This window comes from Spodoptera frugiperda, chromosome 24 (assembly GCF_023101765.2).
Source record: "Spodoptera frugiperda isolate SF20-4 chromosome 24, AGI-APGP_CSIRO_Sfru_2.0, whole genome shotgun sequence".
In the NCBI taxonomy this organism is placed as follows: domain Eukaryota; kingdom Metazoa; phylum Arthropoda; class Insecta; order Lepidoptera; family Noctuidae; genus Spodoptera; species Spodoptera frugiperda.
The window spans coordinates 104,861-122,814 of record NC_064235.1 but is presented as its reverse complement, the minus strand read 5'-3'; the positions used below and the strand labels follow the sequence as shown (position 1 = coordinate 122,814).

General features: G+C 37.8%; 1 protein-coding gene across 11 annotated transcripts in view; it reads left to right on the top strand.

Annotated features, from left to right (window-relative positions):
- The window catches only part of LOC118278690 (uncharacterized), a 104,074-nt gene that overhangs the window by 77,385 nt on the left and 8,735 nt on the right, over positions 1-17,954 (top strand). For 2 of the 11 annotated variants that reach the window (XR_007706841.1, XR_007706840.1), the window contains exons 12-20: positions 1,715-1,738; positions 4,082-4,192; positions 4,734-4,865; positions 6,395-6,560; positions 7,922-8,017; positions 8,522-8,593; positions 10,276-10,329; positions 11,705-11,806; positions 12,740-12,910. Coding sequence is in view for 5 of the 11 variants with exons in the window: in XM_050703399.1 (XP_050559356.1) it covers positions 1,715-1,738; positions 4,082-4,192; positions 4,734-4,865; positions 6,395-6,560; positions 7,922-8,017; positions 8,522-8,593; positions 10,276-10,329; positions 11,705-11,806; positions 14,309-17,697 (4,146 nt within the window). In the remaining 6 variants the exon portion in view is untranslated. Of the gene's footprint in view, positions 1-1,714; positions 1,739-4,081; positions 4,193-4,733; positions 4,866-6,394; positions 6,561-7,921; positions 8,018-8,521; positions 8,594-10,275; positions 10,330-11,704; positions 11,807-12,739; positions 12,911-14,308; positions 17,841-17,954 lie in introns of those variants that run through there. The other 9 variants (XR_007706843.1, XR_007706842.1, XM_050703400.1 and 6 more) reach the window with 9 other exon arrangements.

Below are 17,954 nucleotides of genomic sequence, written 5' to 3'. Positions count from 1 at the left end.
ATAATACATTGTTGCTTTATTATTAGTTGACGTATTTACCATGTTTATTCATTTTAAACTCACCAAAATGAATAAACATGGTAAATATCCCGTCATAAGTTCGATTAGTGACCATGTCAGTTTAAAAACTTACATTGTTGCTTTCTCTCGTAAGTTCGAGAGTGTTCGATTAGTTTCAAGCCTTGATCGGGACTTATAATCATTCATAACGTGACGACACGCAACTGATTGGTAATATTGAGTGTCAGTATTCAGAAATTCTGAGCCTAAAGAAATTATAACGACGTGAGTTCTATACCTATTTCTGTGAGATTATGGGAATGTGTAATAATACTATTTTGCGAAGTCGGTAAATCGGAATATGTTTATGAGTAAAATGATTATAAGAATGTTTACGTAAAATCACAATATTATAGTCACAAGTTCATTATTATAATTATTGGTTTTTATAGGATATGTACTGACTGTGTAAAATAATGTTGCTTTACCTAATAGATACGTATAGGAAAGAGATAGAAACATAGTTCTTTCTTCCCCCTTTTTTTTATTTCAAAAAAATCAATATAGTCATCGTTTGTCCACTGCTGGACTATGAGCCTCCTCTACATAAGAGAGGGTTGGAGATCGCAGTATAAAAGGTTCAGGTTTATCAGAGAGCGCTGCTGCACGGTCTCTGTCAAATATGGAGGCTTACTCTCTTAAATTCCGATCGCTCGACTCCGATTGCATCGTATTGCGTGGATATTGAATGAACTAAGTCTTATTGAGTTTGGCTTTATATTCCGTATTTTTCCGTATTCTGTAATGTTCAAACACAACACTACCTCCCATTAAAGCCGTGGCAGATACTTTTAGAACACCTTATATGCTTAATAGTAGTTAGTACATATCCTATAGCGAATCTTACATTATGTGCTCTTTACATAATCTCGAGAAGTGAAGAGTCTTTATATCTCATTTTTCTAGTACATTCCAGTTGTTTTTTTATATATTTTGTTTGGGTTTTTTACTTTTTTATGGGACGGTGGCGTTTATATAGCTACGTAACTTTTTTTTTTCTTTATTAATTTTTATGGGATTTTTTTGTCTAATAAACTTGAAATATAGTCTACGTTTTTAGTATATAAGAATTTTGTGCTAATTTCTAGAGCATTTTCCTTTGAATTTCGCGCTCAAAATGGCTCAAAAAGTCTTTTTTTTTTCTCCTATATATTTTTTTTCAAAGTGCTATATTACGAGTATCATCGAATTTCTTTCCTTATAGTAAGAGTATATTTTAAAATCAGATTTATTTTTAATATATTATCGATTGAAATGTTTTGTATAATTCGCTTAAAGCTATTACTTGTGTGTGAAATTTTTTATAATATTTTTTTTTCGACATTTGTCCTGAATTTTTTTAGCAAAAAACTTTAATTTTTTTTTTGATATTTTTTCATTTAAATGTGTTTAAAAAATAGGTTTTTGCTATATATAACAGGACTGTGTATTTCTTAGCTTATTGATAACAATTTGTGCTTCTATAGATGATGTTTAAAAAATTAAATTAAATAATTAAAACTATATAAAAAAAATTAACATGTATTCTTGCTTCACTCACACAATGAAATGCTTTTGATTGGAGTTTTGACGCGATTTTTCTACTTTTTTTACTAAGTTTTTTTTTTGTTTTTTTTTTTTCGTTTTTTGTAACTAATATAATAATATTTTGCAGTGGGTGGATGCTAACAACGAAGAGGTAATTTCGACTCTTATTTTTTTATTAAAACGAATTTAATATTTAATATTAATTTATTTTTTTATACTTTTTTGACGTAATTCTATGACTTTGTTGTGTGTGACGAGGTAGAAATGTTTTTTCGTAATGTACCTAAGTGTTTATTTTTTCAAATCTCAACTCCAAATATATGGGTTTTGAATTTGGTAATGTTAACTACAGACCATAGTCGTTTTTTTGTTTGTCAATCACGCTGAAATTACTGGACGGATTTCGATGAAATTCTGTATACTGACAGGGTATTAGCTGCCTAGGTTTGATAGGATACTTTAATTCCACGGGAAGCCGCTGGCAGAAGCTAGTTTAAAATAAAAGAACTTATATACAAAAACATTTTTAGATATACAATGGTTCCATTTTCTCCTTTTATTAGCGCCAACTTATTTACACAACAATAACATTATATTCTAATGATAATTATCGTGAGACATACTAAATTAACTAAAATCACGGTTTACTTATATATATTAAATGGAGAAAAGCTCTACTAGTTTCGAGTAACAGAGGGACTCTTCACTCTACTAATCAGTAGGCTGCGCACTGCGCACGCTGCTCATGATGAAGAGTACCTCTAGTAGAGCTTTTCTCCATTAATATACGACATTTTCCTACCACGCGTCGCCACAAGTCATAAGAATTACGTCACACACCTACTTCTCTCTCTTCTACTCATTTTCAAAAGCTTTTCCTAACTTATATCGGGTGTTCTGGAGTAATCTATAATTAATAAATCAAAATATATAGTCTAAATTACCGCTAGCCACCATTTTATAGCAATTAATGTGACACAGTCAACAGCATTTCATCACTACCCCTGGTTTAATGAATAAAATTAATAATTTTATTCAGAAAGCATCGAGTTTGTACAGTGTTTCTATATCAAAAAAATAATTGGTAGGAATGTTGCCACTTGTGAAAATATAATTCCTTTTTCCTGCACGACCTTTTGTTTCTCCTGTCTCCTGAATCCGTGCTTGTGCAGATCTAGGGTTTGATTCCCGTGTTATGTTGTTTTTCTTAAACGGTTTTGTTTAGCTTGCCCCCTTCGTTTGGGTCTTTAGTAATTGGTTTCATTGAAACCGTTTATTGTAAAACATATTTTTTTATGTGTTACTTGTTTATAATTCAAGATAGTCTTGTTCGTAATTTTTGTTTTTTTTTTAAAGCTAGCCCCCTCCCCTTTTTGTGTATAGGGTAGATGACTATTTTTTATTTCAATGTCCGTCTTGTAGATTATTTTAAAACATTACACACGTATTTTTTTTTTCTTACGAAACCAAATACTTTCGAAGATATATCGATTTGAAATATTGCGTGACGTCACTTCTAGGTACATTTTATATGTAGAAATGACGTATTTGCTCCCACTGACATATTTGATTCGTTTTATCCAAGTATTGTTATCTTATATGACGAAATAAAAAAAAAAATACGTGTCTAATATTGTTTCATTACCTAACTGACGGACTAAATAGATGTTTAATTTTCATACCCCGTCATCATCCCTATTGCAAGGAATGTTTAAACGTATCGCTTTAGTTCGATTTGTTGATTAAAATATAAGCTTTGCATGCGGTTTCACCTGTATCTCTGCTTATGCCCGTATTGCGTAAAATCTGTACTGTACATGCTCGATGTTCCACCAGGATTTTTTGAGAAAAAAAAAACTATTTTTGAGCCATTTTTTTTTTTAATTTTTTCCTACTTTTTTTTCTACGCACACAACTTTTTTTTTCTATATATCTTTTCTTGATTGTTTATTTTCTTTTTTTATATTATTATATATAAATGCCACCTCTCTCTCCATCTCCTAAACTAACCTTTTAAGCGAAAGTCAACTGATATTTTTTTTAAGAATATTTTTTGATTTTTGCTTCTCAACATGCTGGCAACATTTTTACTAATTTTTACTTTTTTTCTCTCTTTTTTTCTATCACGATTGGTGACCCCGGATTGGACGGAAACTACATGCAATGAAAACACTTTACAAATTATATGACATATACCTATATACATATAAAATGAATATATTGGATGATATATAACGTCATGGTTATATTGGAAACACAAAATGAAATTGTACCAAAAATATGATATTACATATGGTCATATCGGGTTTAATTGGTTACACAATAAAAAAATAACCGATCTATCTACGAAAAACCATTGGTTATTCAAAAATATAACCAATTTGAACTACAAAAACTGAAAAAACCAACCCGCTTCATGACAAATGACCTGTGTGGATTCCAAAATCTGGGTGACCGGTAATGCTACACGTGGTTACGGGTATGCCACACCCAGTGGGTGCAAGACGGTTCCCCCGCGCACTCCAGCACGCCGGTGAAGATCGACACGCTGCAGTTTGTGCCCAAGAACACCAACCCTAAGGAGTTTAAGGCGTTGCAGCAACAGGTGAGATACTCTATGTACTTAGCTATCATATCGTCACCCCTCTTATCCCCCGAGGGGGTAGGCAGAGGGGTGTTTAAAAGGGGTGCACATTACCGCACGTAATGCCGCTTTACAATGTACACCCACTTTTTACCTTTTGTGTGATTGCCATATACTGAGCACAATTCCAGATTCCGTGCTACTACTGTGAGATTTTCGATATACCGAAAGTGTCGGTTTATAAATCACGATATGGTATCATTGTTTCCAAAAACAAAGTTGTTTGTGATATACTGTACAGAGACAAGGTTAGTTACTTCCTCAATACTGTTAAGGTCAATTCCAATTCTGGTTCAAAGTAAAAATTATTAACACATTGAACGCCGTGGTGGTCACCGGTGACCGACGTTAGCGGATGCCTTCTACAGTTTTCTATTGGCAGGCAAAGACTTAAGTACCAATCAGCTATTTCTGTCAACAAACTTCTCTTTCGAATTAGACATAGTAATTATCGAGTATTTCAACATAATAACTAACACAATACCAAAAATGAACCCCGCAGATCAAGGAGAACCGTCGCGCGGACAAGATCAGCGCGGGCCCGCAGTCGCACATCCTGGAGGGGGTCACCTGGGACGAGGCCAGCAAGCTCATCGGGGAGGACGCCGCCAACACGCACACCGGGGACCATGTCGTGAGTATATACCGCGGGTACCACACACCCAGCTATGAAACACCATAGTACTTATTCAGCGGTCCGATTGTCCAGCATGAAGGAACTTCTTTCCATCATCGAACCACAAGACAATCGGCGAGGCGTCACCGCTTCATGGTAGATATCCCACCCACTCGCACGAAGCGCTTCGCTTCAAGCTTCCTTGTGCGAACTGCTAGGGAGTGGAACGCCTTGCCGGAGTCTGTGTTTCCTGATGGGTATAACCTGGGTGTCTTCAAGGCCCGAGTGAATAGGTTGCTTATGGGCAGACGTGCTCCACCGTAGGCCGCATCATCACTTACCATCAGGCGAGATAGCGGCCAAGCGTCGGCCCATTAAACATAAAAAAAAAACTAATAAATCAGTTCCCTTGGTGCGAGTTGTTTTACGTTTAAAGTAATTGAAACGAGAACTCGTTCGGTGCTTTTTCTACGGAATGGTAGGCAAAGGAGCTGACGAGTCACCTGATGGTAAGCGATCAGTGCTGCCTATGGAACACCCGCAACACCAGAGGAGTTACAGGTTCGTTGCCGGCCTCTCATTGGTTGGTTCATTAAAGCCGGCCAATCAGAACGTCGAACGCGCTCTCGTTTCGATATCGTTAAACGTAAAATAAACTCATACTAAGATCTCAGAGCTTAATTCCTACATGTGTCCCTAGCGGCGAATTTATACACGATAATTCTTATTATTGGCATTAGGTGAGGGTAAAAAACAAACTCGTCATGAAACACCCCAAAAAGGTCAAACCTTTGAGGTTTGCCAATTGGTAGAATTTAGTAGGAGACATTTAGTCTTTCTTTTCAAAAAGCATCTATTCCTCCTTTGGTTTTATGTCTGTCCGTAGGGGGACGCTGATCTCTTACCATCAACGCAATCCTTTGGCTCCTACACCCCAACCAAGAAACTCTCCCGGAGCTGCGGACCACCTAGCGGGTTTACCGGGGCTCCGGCTCGAAAAGCAGGAGTAGGAACGGGGTGGTTTTATAGTCAGTAAGAGTCTGACACTCACTCTCACCTCGCCAATGACGAAAGAAGTCATTTTCCCCCCTTACAAAAAATATACCAACAAAGTCTTAATTCGACTGCACGGTTAGTGCGGTGGCTGGGCAACTGGCTGCCGTGTAACGGGTAGCCGGTTCGATTCCGCACGGAGCAACTCTTTGTGTGAATCACACAAAGAGTTGCTCCGTGGATTGTGGATCACTGATCCACAAATTGTTGTTTCGGGTCTGGGTGTCACGTGTATGTGAACTTGTATGTTTGTAAACGCACACCACACCATAACACAGAAGAAAATCCTAGTACGGAGTAACTTTTTTTTTTGTAATAGTAATAGACGTTTAATCCTTTTTTTTTCAAAATGACATTATAAAGCAGCTTCCTTTAGTTTAGCTGGTGTCGATGGGTGAACGCTGATTTCTTACCACCAAGCCGACCACTTGCCTTTGTCCTCTTATGCACTCCCAAGCAACAAAGTCTTAATTGTGTATAATATTCGGTTGAAGCAGCAAGTGCTGATGGGCGCGGCGTCGAAGGGCATCATCCAGCGCGGCTACCAGCACAACGCGGCCGTGTACAGCGCGCCGTACGCGCGCAACCCCTTCGACCACGTCACCGACACCGACATCGACGAGTACCGCCGCACCGTCGAGCGGAAGCAGCGCTCCGACTGTACGTATATACACCAACTACATAGTTACATTTAAACTACATAGCTCCTGTTGTAATTTAAATAAAATACTTCTATAGATGAACGTATATATTAATAGCTTTGTTACAAAAGCACGGTTACAAGTCTTCTACATTATGTACCTAGTAACCAAAGGTAGTAGTCATATTTTTCTAACAACTAAGCAAGTATGACAACCTTTACACAATAGACACAGTAGTGCCAACCATATAATTATATTGATAATCACAACAGCTCCTTTTCATTTAAACTAGCTACTTTTCATTTAAACTAGCTCCTTTTTTATGTATAAACTAGCTCCTTTTTTCATTTAAACTTAGCTACTTTACATTTAAACTAGCTCCTTTTTAATTTAAACTAGCAACTTTTCATTTAAATCAGCTACTTTTCATTTATACTAGCTCCATTTCATTTAAACTAGGTATTTTTCTTTTAAACTGGGTACTTTTCATTTAAACTAGCCCCTTTTCATTTTAACTAGCTCCTTTTAATTTAAACTAGTTAATTTTCATTTAAACTAGCTCCTTTTCATTTAAATTAGCTACTTTTCAGTTAAACTAACTACTTTTCATTTAAACTAGCTCCTTTATAGGTTTCGTCTGCTTTCTCGAGAGATAAAAAGCAACCGATGTGTTTTTGTTTTTCCAGACCATAATCTCACAAATTTCACCTTGAGCTCTTCATCCGATTTGACGTGTTTGAGTAACAAACAAAACGGTTGAAAAGTTTGAGATGTAATTTTGGAACAGGGGTAGATTATGGTCTGGAATAACACGTAAGCTGTAAATTCTAAATTCTAAAAATAAAAACTGCATTGGATCAGTGCAGTCGATTGGCGAGATAATCGGGTGAAACTGAAAATCTCCTTTTTTGTAGAGCCTGTTGATATTCTCTAAATTCTTATCCGAAGTATAATAAACAAGTTTCTGAAAACCACATCAAAATCGGTTTTGTCAATCGCGAGATAAACGCGGTCATTACATACATACAGATCAAATTGAGGACCTCGCTTCTTTTATTTGAAGTCGGTTAAAATGCTCAACATGACTGTAGTTTCATTTACATTATTTTATTCTGGCCACAGATGGGTTTGTATTGAAAACATTAATGTACGCACGGGTCTGGTTCTGGTCGGGCGGCGAGCTACCCTTGCTCGTCGTCCGCAGGCCCGCACTTACGGTGGCCGGAGATCGTCGCGTGATCCCCGACGCCCAGAGTGTCTTCTGCGGCGGCTGGGGCGTGAGGAGGATCGTTCCCTCACGCGCTCCGCCTCCTCCTTAGCTAGCATAACTGCTTCGCAGAAACATTAATGTACCTACTATAACAATATTGTGTGTTCCAGACGACACGGACCTGTCGGAGTCGGAGGCGATCAGCGCGGCGCAGATCACGTCGCCCGCCAGCGCGCCCTCCGAGACCGAGGAGGAGTCGCGCGACGGTAACTACCAGCTACTTTATTACTATTATTCTACTAGGATATTGTTATAACAAGGGGTAGATGACCATTTTTTGTGGTATATAACCAGTCTTGTAGATTATTTTAAAACATTACGACACGTATTTTTTGATGGTCTCACTCAAACAAATATGTACTTTCGAAGATATATCGATTTGAAATATCGCGTGACGTCACTTCTAGGTACGTTTTATACGTAGAAATTACGTATTTGCTCCCACTCCTAAACTTTGATTCGTTTTATCCAAGTATTGTTTTGTTATATGACAAAATAAAAAAATACGTGTCTAATATTTTTTCATTACCTAACTGGCGGACTAAATAGATTTTTAATTTTCATATCCCGTACATCATCCCTGTTGTCATGTCGATTAATATGGCCAACTCTTGGCCGTCGTATCACCTGAAGAGTCGAGCCGGTTTAGCTATTAATAGGACATTATGTAAAATTACCATTATTTATATGACAATTTCCACATTTTCCAGAGCACCGCGTACTAAGAATAGAGACGAAACAGGCGCCGGTACGCAGCCAACCAGAGGTCGTACTCAGCGATGGTAAGTACCGCCCATCTCCGGCCACATAGTCGCCCAACTATCGCTCAACAGTTGCACAACTATCATAGGACGGATCGCTAGATTTATAACTACTGAAAGTTGAATAATGTTAGTTTTTATCAACCCCTCCTAAATTGTAAGGAACTCTTAAGCTAAGATAGGTAATATACAATGTGATAGGGTTGGGACTTCTAACCCGTTAAGGCTGAGTACTACATCTAATTTTATCGCCAAAAAAAATAATATGGGGGGTTGAACCCCTAATTGAAAATATTGAAAAATAGTGATTTTTTCGGTAAAAATAATTCACAAATGAAAGTAATGAATTAGTTAGCCAAGGTTAATAGCTACCGTTTGTCGTTTTTTTTTTGTTTCTATGACGCAGACAACCTTTGATATCAAAAAAAGTTTAAAAAATATTAAAATAGCCATAATTTTTAGGGGTTTCGACCCATTCGACCCCCGACTTTTGTCCATAAAATTAGATGTAGTACTCAGCCTTAACGGGTTAGAAGTCTCACCCCTATCGCATTGTATAACTATATTTTGTTTTTTTACCAACAATTTATATGTATGTACTTATAATATAATTAGATATTTTTATAAAGTTTTTAAGTGACACCTAACAGTACAAGGGGTTACTTTAGGTGCTACATTACGCTAAGTAACTTATAATTAAAACATGGTTTAAGGGTGGTTGATAAAAACGGCTATAGCAACTAATAGTTGAGTAACTATCGCCCAACTAGTTGTGCAACTGTTGGCCAACAAAGTTGCCTGTTAATTTGTATGTAGTTTTATTATGCAAGTGATTGCGATTGGGAATTTTTATTACTTTTTAGTAGATACTGTTGTGTATTTGGATTTTTTATAACTTTGGTGATTATTCATTTGCCAGTCGTGGGGATTTGTAGAGTGGGTGTGTTGGTTGTGTCAGAGCTGGTTATTATATAATCGTATTTAGAAACTATGCTTTAATGCTCTAGTGTCATCTTAACTGGCAATAGCGGGTTCAATTCCTGTCTTGAATTAAAAATGTGATTTTAATAATTATTCTAAATATTGCACTATGTGCCAATAGTTTGCCATATCTCGTATGAACGTAGATTATACCAGCTTTGATATAACATTGATAAAACATAATGAAGTATGGACATTTTTGGATTTCTGAGTATTTCATTGAGAATGGAAAATTGTTTGGAAAGCACGACCTTTTCTCTTTTTTCCCCCTTTTTAGTGTTTCGTAAGAATTGGCGTTTTTGTTTTAATATATTATATGTTCAATAACTAGTATCTATATGCCTCCTGCTTTGCCAGCGTTTCCTTGAGATAAAACCTTTTGCATTTGTAATATTAGTAGGATATCTTGCCCCTATTAAGTGGGACTCATACCATAACTGTCAAAAAGCGGGTGTTCCATATAATTTCTTAGAGAAAGTACTGAACGGATTTTGATGAAATTTGGTAAACAGACACGGTATTAGCTGACTTGGGAGATAGGATACTTTTTATCGCACGGGAACGCTGGCAAAGTTAAATGAAATTTTGCAACAAAACAGACACGCCAATCCTTACCTTATAGTGTTTCATACAGGCATGTTTACATTACCTACTCCTACTATATACATATAATAGAATGCGTGCATGTGTATGTTTGTAAACGATGTCTCGGTCCCTTCTAGTGGACACCACTGATTTCTTGGCGGCCGAGCGAGCGCACACCGACCGGACGAAAGGTAAGTCTCTATTAGATTGATCCTAGTGTGCCTATGTTCATTACCTAATACTAATTCTTTTGGTCTATATTTCTTTTTGTGGAAGATTTTCTATGAAGGTAGAAGTTTTAATGTAAATGGTCTTATGTAGTAATTAAACTCGTAGTATATTTGGTTACTATAGAGATTTAAAATAGGGACGATGACGGGGTATGAAAATTATAAATCTATTTAATCCGTCAGTTAGGTAATGAAACAATATTAGACACGTATTTTTTTATTTGGTCATATAACGTAACAATACCTAGATAAAAAGAATCATAAGTTTAATTTTTATTGTAATGTTTGTCTTGTTTTAAAACATTACACTATTTTTTTAGTTTCTTACGTAATATCGATTTGAAATATCAAGAAAAATACGTAGAAATGACGTATTTGCCCCCACTCCTAAACTTTGATTCGTTTTATCTAAGTATTGTTATATGACAAAATAAAAAATACGTGTCTAATATTTTTTCATTACCCAACTGACAGACTAAATAGATTTTTAATTTTCATACCCCGTCATCATCCCTATTGTAATTTACTTGTTATTTTGCTTAGTAATTTATTTTCATAGAAAATCTTCCACACCGTTGATTGTACTAATATCTTGCATGCATGTACTCGTAGAATGCTGGTATAACACTTGCAACTAACTTCTATCTCTCTCTGCTAATATCTACACTCACTGTTGATGTGTCGCCCAACTATCGCGCAACTGTTGCGCAACAAATCTATTTAGTTGCGATTTAGTTTTATGTTTAATATTATGTTTCTTTCTATTTATTATATAATTATGTTCGTATTTATTAAAATATTATTATATTTCAGCCATTACAAACGTCTAAAGAATATAGCTATCCCGCACAACTTGCATAAGTGTGAGCGAGAGATCCGATAAAAATGACTTATGACAGTTCACACGTTTGTAATGGCCCAACTATAACCACAAAATTATAATAAAAAATGATAGATATAGGTACTAAGTTATGATAGGAAACCTATTTAAGTTACGTTCCTATAGAAACACTAGTTTCAGTCCGCGACTTCGTCTGCGGAAAATTAAAAAAATTAGGGTTGTACTACCCCTAACATTTAGATTGACATAGATACCGGATAAGCACAAAAAATTTCATCAAAATCGGTCAAGCCGTTTCGGAGGAGTATGGCAACGAAAACTGTGACACGAGAATTTTATATATTAGATTTTCCTAATTCCACGGTTAGGTTAGGTGTTACTTATACCTACAGGTTTATATACTCTTGTTGTATACAAAGTAGATCCCCTAATTTTACGGTTAGGTTAGGTGTTACTTATACCTACAGGTTTATATACTCTTGTTGTATATAAAAGTAGATCCGCCCCGGGATCCGAACCTATTGTCGGACGACGAGGTGTTCCTGGACTCGCCCGTGCCGCCGCCCAGCTCGCCGGAGCAGCCAGTCGTCATCAGAGGTACGGCGGCTCTTGGATTGATAGGGTCTTAGATTGAACAGAGTAATGAGTCACACAGGTCATGAAAAGACTGATGACTGTTGATGAAGCGAAAGTGGTGTGTAAGATTCGTAGCAATTGGCGTTCCATTGTCTCTGCCTACCCCATGGGGACAACTACCTCCAACAAACGAACGAAAAAACTTTGCATGCTACAATTCTATTTATTGCGAACTTTCGCAAACAAAAATTAACGAATGAAATGAAGATAAATAAATAGGTTTTGATATGAAATTAAAAATAAAACGTTATTTTAAGTAATTTCATTAGTAAATCAATAAAACCTACGGCCGAAGATTAAACGAAACTTCGGATTCGAGAACCTGATTAGGCCCCTTGAAGACAGGCGTGAAGTTATGTATGTATGTAGCAGAAGTCTATTGATTGATGAAAGTTTAAGAGGTGTTGATTGGTAAATTGATTTGTCTGGTTGAATAAAATATAGTCGACGTTAGTACCAGATGGTATGCAATTGCCGCCGCCCATGGACACTTGAAACACCAGGTGTGAAGTGCGTTGCCGGTCTTTTGGCGGTTAGGGTTTTAAGGGTGGTTGGGAAATTAGGGATTGGGAAGGAGGTAATTGGGCATCCGGTAACCTCACTCATACAACGAACGCAAGCGTAGTTTCTCGTCGGTTTTCTGCTCGGGCGTAGTATCACTCCGGTCGAGCCGGCCCAGCAGTGCCAAAGCATGGCTCTTCCACACTTTAAATACATATTTTTAATGACTTTGGGTGACAACGATTCTGTCTAGCCGTACTCGAGCAACAAATGATGCTAACACGACTATGTTTTATATTATGACTGAAAACTTCTGAAAGAACAGTATGAATGAGAAGAACGATCATTTCAAACAAATCCCTGGTTAGTTCACTACTCTCTCTACGCTCCCAGCGGCAGCAAAGCAGGCGACCGTCCTATCAGACGACGAGCTATACAAAACGCCTCCCAAGCCGGTCCCCGTGCACGCGCACCGTTTCGCATCGCCGCAGCCTGTGCCCAGTCAGCCTAATCTACCCAGTCAGCCCAGTCAGGTCACCCAGTCCAGTCAACCCGCAGTCAGAGGTTAGGGACTCAATTCTGAGAGCCTACAGGGGCCTTAGTCTGTTATTACAATTGTGTCAGAATGGTCGACCACTGAACAGTGCAAGAGGGACGGAGCTATGTAGGTTGTATAGCTCCGTCCCTCTCGCACTGCCCAATGATCAAGTATTCTGACACAATTGTAATAGCAGACTAAGGCCCCAGGACTCATGTATTCAGAATGGGCTGCAGTAGTCTGTTCTTAGATGGTTGGGTTTGTCCCAGTTGAGTTTTATGTGGTTGTGAGGAGATGGTGTGTGACAGGTTAAATGTGTGTTCTGTTGTTTTGTCTTTACATTGTGATTGGTTGAGCACTTGCCAGATTGCACTTTTTTATCTCCAGAATTAACTATGTGATTGAAATCGAATGCTTTATTAAGAATCAATTGATTTTCGCCTTTCTTAATTTAGAAGTACCTGTATTCAATTCCTGGATACAATTTTAATCCCAGTGTTATCACTAAAAAACAAAAATATAATACGGTAAAACGGGGTGAATAGACACAAGAATAGATGTTAGAATATTTTGGAAACATCTATTCACCCCTCTTCTGTATCTATTCACCCCGTTTTACGGTAGGTACTTTGACCAAGAATCAAACCTCAGTGCAGGCAGTATTACAGTGTTCAATCAGTCACAATGAGTCGCTAGCTGGAGCTATACAGTCATCAAGTCATTGAATGATCATTCCGAAGCTATGTCCTGTGTCGTCCCATCATCAGTCGTTTCCATGTGTATTGGATCATCATCATGCAGCATTTCATTGGAGAGCATTCTCACATGTTAGGGCAGAAGTTTTGAGGGTCTTGCTTAGAGGAATCGACTGGTTTGGTCCGTATTGTAGGCGTTATATTATACTTTTGACAAAGGATGATGCCAAAGTTTCTATGAAACCTGGTTCCACCTTCCAATAGCTATGTGTGTTACATCATTGGATAGATAATTTTGATCTGAATAAAAGTTATTATGGCGCCAAGTTCCAAATCTTACTCCGTTCAGAGTTATTCTCTATATAATGTTTAATGATCCAAGAATAACTCTGAACGGACTAAGGATTGGGACTTGGCGCCATAGTAACTTTTATTCAGCTCAAAATTACCTATCCAATGATGTAACACACATAGCTATTGGAAGGCGGGACTAAAATTTGCATCCTCCTTAATGCCTTTAGGGATAACACACAAACAAAATCACATACAATATGAATAATATACGTATTATTCTATCTACGATATAGCTATCTCTTTCCTTCCTTTCATACGTACGTAGAAAATCTAAAGTAGCAGATCAGTAGTCAATCGATAATGGCTTCTAACACAGAAGACATACGATTCACTTCTTAAAAACAGTCCTTCTGACTCACCCCCACCCCGTTACAGGTACAGAAGAGAAAGAAGCTCTGTCTTCTAACAAGAGATCGAAACACGAATACTCTAGGAATACTAACTTCGATACTATTGTCAAAACGTACGACTCTCCTCGTCGGGGCGCTAGGTGTAAAGTTAGCCTCACGAACCGCCTGGGACATCCGACCCACGAGGTCGGTAACGAAAGCTCCCGGTCCAGTCTCTATTCCATCCCCTCTATAGAGTGGGACGGACGTTGCAGGTCGGAATCTGGCTTCCGCACCAGGTCCCTACCCAGAAATAGAGCCAACAAACTCTTCAGAACGCAATCCCATAGCGGTTTCATTAACGCGTACATGAAGGATCCGGAACCAGTCCATTATCACGTCCCAAGGTGCCGATCCTGTGGAGCTACCAACGTCTCTTACGCCTTTGAACTTAATAAGGAAGCCAGAAAGTCTAGAAACCACGGTTCTCTATACTTCTCCGTTGATAATCTACCGCAGAAATGCGCTGATGAAACGGATAAAGAGCCACAATTCGTTAAAGTACAAGAGAAGTTGATACCTATTAGTAAAGTTGAGAAGAAAGATGTTGAGTTCGTTGAAAGCCAGGAGTTTAATGAAGATAATTATATAGGAGATATTGGCAATAGTTTCTCTTCGGAAAACCAGACGGTTATTGAAAAGTCTGATGGTAAAGAAGATGTTGTCGTGGCTAATGATAATAAGGTTCAAATTGATATGCAGATTAGTGTTAGAGAACAGGATGAATTCACAAAGGACATGGAAGATAACGATGATGAACTAGCTGAAGATATTAATAAGACTTTAGAATCTATTGAAGGTGAATACCACAGTTTTACAGACTTGGAAGACTCTTACGAGAGCCCCGTTAAAGAACTAGTCGAGAAGGACATCAGGGACTATTCGGTACCCATAGACTTCTACTGTGAAGACTACAAAACGACTGCCGATAAGAAATCCCCTATGAAACCCAAAAACGTTCTCGAACCGATTTTGGAAGAATCCAAAAGCTCATACGGAGATGACTCCAACATATCACAGACTGACAAAAACGACGCCATAGCTACTCTACTCGCAGAAGTAGTAGACACAGCTATGACAGCGAGCCAACTAAAACTGGAAATAACCAGTAATGCCCCGAATAAAGTTACTACTGAAGCGCTAGTAGCTGAATGTGTGAGTAGACAGGAATGTTACATAGTCAACGAGGAAGACTCGGACGTAGCTACCAATGACGTAGACAGCTACACAACTAACACGGTGCAAACAGCTATAGACTTATACGAGACAGAACAAGATATAATAGACTCTGTATACGACAACGTATTCGAAATACTGTCAACGGAAAATGAATCTGATGCAATAGAGATTAAGAGACAGAATTCTCTAGCAAGCACTCTCAGTTCCAACGACCGTGTTAGCTTCGATACTACAGCTGAGTTTGAGAAGTATGAGTTGGTAGCAGATATTATCACAACTATCATTAATAGGATAGATATTGTTGATGTTGTACTACAAGTCGAAGTAGAACCTAATGTCAGTATTGTACATGAAATATTCGCTGATGATATTAACGAATCTTTCTCCATAGCAAAGATTATCGAAGATATGGAACAAAATATCCCTTTTAATGAAACTGTTCTTACTGAAGCCAGTGATGCTGATTTAGGGTTCGCTCATAAAGTTGTGGAAGGTATACTGTACTATATATTTAATAGGGCAATGTTTGTTAATGTAGAGAAACATAAAGGTAAGAAGATTGTTAAGAGAGTCATTACTGTAGCTGATTTTGAAGATATTCTGTTCACAGCTAAACCTATATGGGTTGATTCGGAAGTATGTGACGATGTACCTGTTGAAGAAGAAAGTAGTGAAGAAAAAGACTTCAATGCGATCAAAGATTTCTTTAATGCTAAATGTCTTACTAGTAACAATGAACAAGTTAAAGATATAGATGTAGAAATGGAGGCTAAACATACGGACAGTGACAAAGATATCAACTTTAATGTAGTTGATAATAAGGCTGAAAGTCCTGTACAAGAATATATTCACGAAGATGTAGTTGAAGAACAAGTAATAAGTTGTATCAATACTATCGTCAATGATATAGACGCGTCTGAAGATAATACGAATGATTGCAAAGATGTGGTCTTGTACCAAGATTGTAAACCTAACCTTACATACATTATAAATGAACCAATGGCACTTGATACTAATATTAACTTAGACGACGCACAAATAGACATAACAGCTAACACAACTAACGTATCAAAAATGGCAGACAATGAGACAGTACTAAATGAAACATTTATAGAAACCAGTGATATGAACAATGCGTTTCATGAGGACTTCAGTCACTCAGAGGATCCTACCATCTCCTCACATACAGAGGAAATCTTCGCTACACCAGACGTAGATCTTACATCGGAAATAAAAGGGAATTTAAGTCTTGAAACGGATACTTATATAATAGAAGTAGATAAAACCAATGACACATCACATGAAGAATACTACTCCAGTGTAAATGATGAGTTTAAAGATATTTCCAGTCAAGCTGAAGAATTCGCGAGCTTTATTGCTAAGTCTACCACTGATACAGAAATATACCTAAGTCCTGTGAGAGATTCTTCAAATGAGGACGCGTATTGTCCTGAATACCGCGATATATCGATCACCAAAGCTAATGATTCGACAGATAGTTCAAGGAAGAGGAAGTATATACCGTCTAAAGATGCTATAAGCCGTTCTTCATCCCCTAATAGGAAGACTACGAAACGGTTTGAGCTGACAGAGTCACCGATCAAAGATTACCCCCCACATGTAACTCAATGTCCACCTACTGATATGCCGTCACCATTTGCAAAGACAGCTAACGTCTTAGCCATGTCTCAGACGGAACACTCCGGTGGTGTCAAATACTGGCTCTCCTTCGATGAAAATCCTAAAGTGGAAGCCGAGAAACCATCTATACGTAGCAAGAAAAGCATGGATGATACACTACCCAGCTTCATATCACTAGACATAGACGAAAATGCCCAAAATAAGACGGAATTCTTCAAAAAGAATAGTAATACGAAGACTAAACGCTCAAGCGTGTTATTAAATGAGTTTCATGAGCCTGAAGTAGCGTTCCCCTCCCCCAGTACTTCTAATATAGAGTTTGAGGCTCACGAGAGAGTGAGAGAGCTTGTCAATGAAACAGAGATAGAGAATGAAGATGTGGAACCACAGAAGAAATTACTTTACGAGCTACATAGTAGACCGTCAAAGCGCCCCTACTCCAGTTGGCCTCCATTCGAAGATACGTTATTCTATCGCATAATTTCCAAGTTCCGAATGTCCGAAAGCTTCGATCCGAATGACGTAGAGGATCCCAATTTCGATAATAGTATTTAGTTTTATCGATGTCGATAGTTTTCTGGCTATGTCAAGCTCTAGTGTCGAGCTGTGAGGCGGTAAGTTGTGTATCGTACAAATTAATTATTAATTTATGAGTATAGTGGTTTTACAAAGGGAAATGTGTTGTATAATATACGTATGTGCCTTCAGGGATTGTAGCGTGTAATAGTCTACTGGCCTCTGCCTACCGCCATGGGAGACAGGTGTGAGGTTATGTATGTAGTCTACTGTAACGGGTGAAATTAGTAACCGAT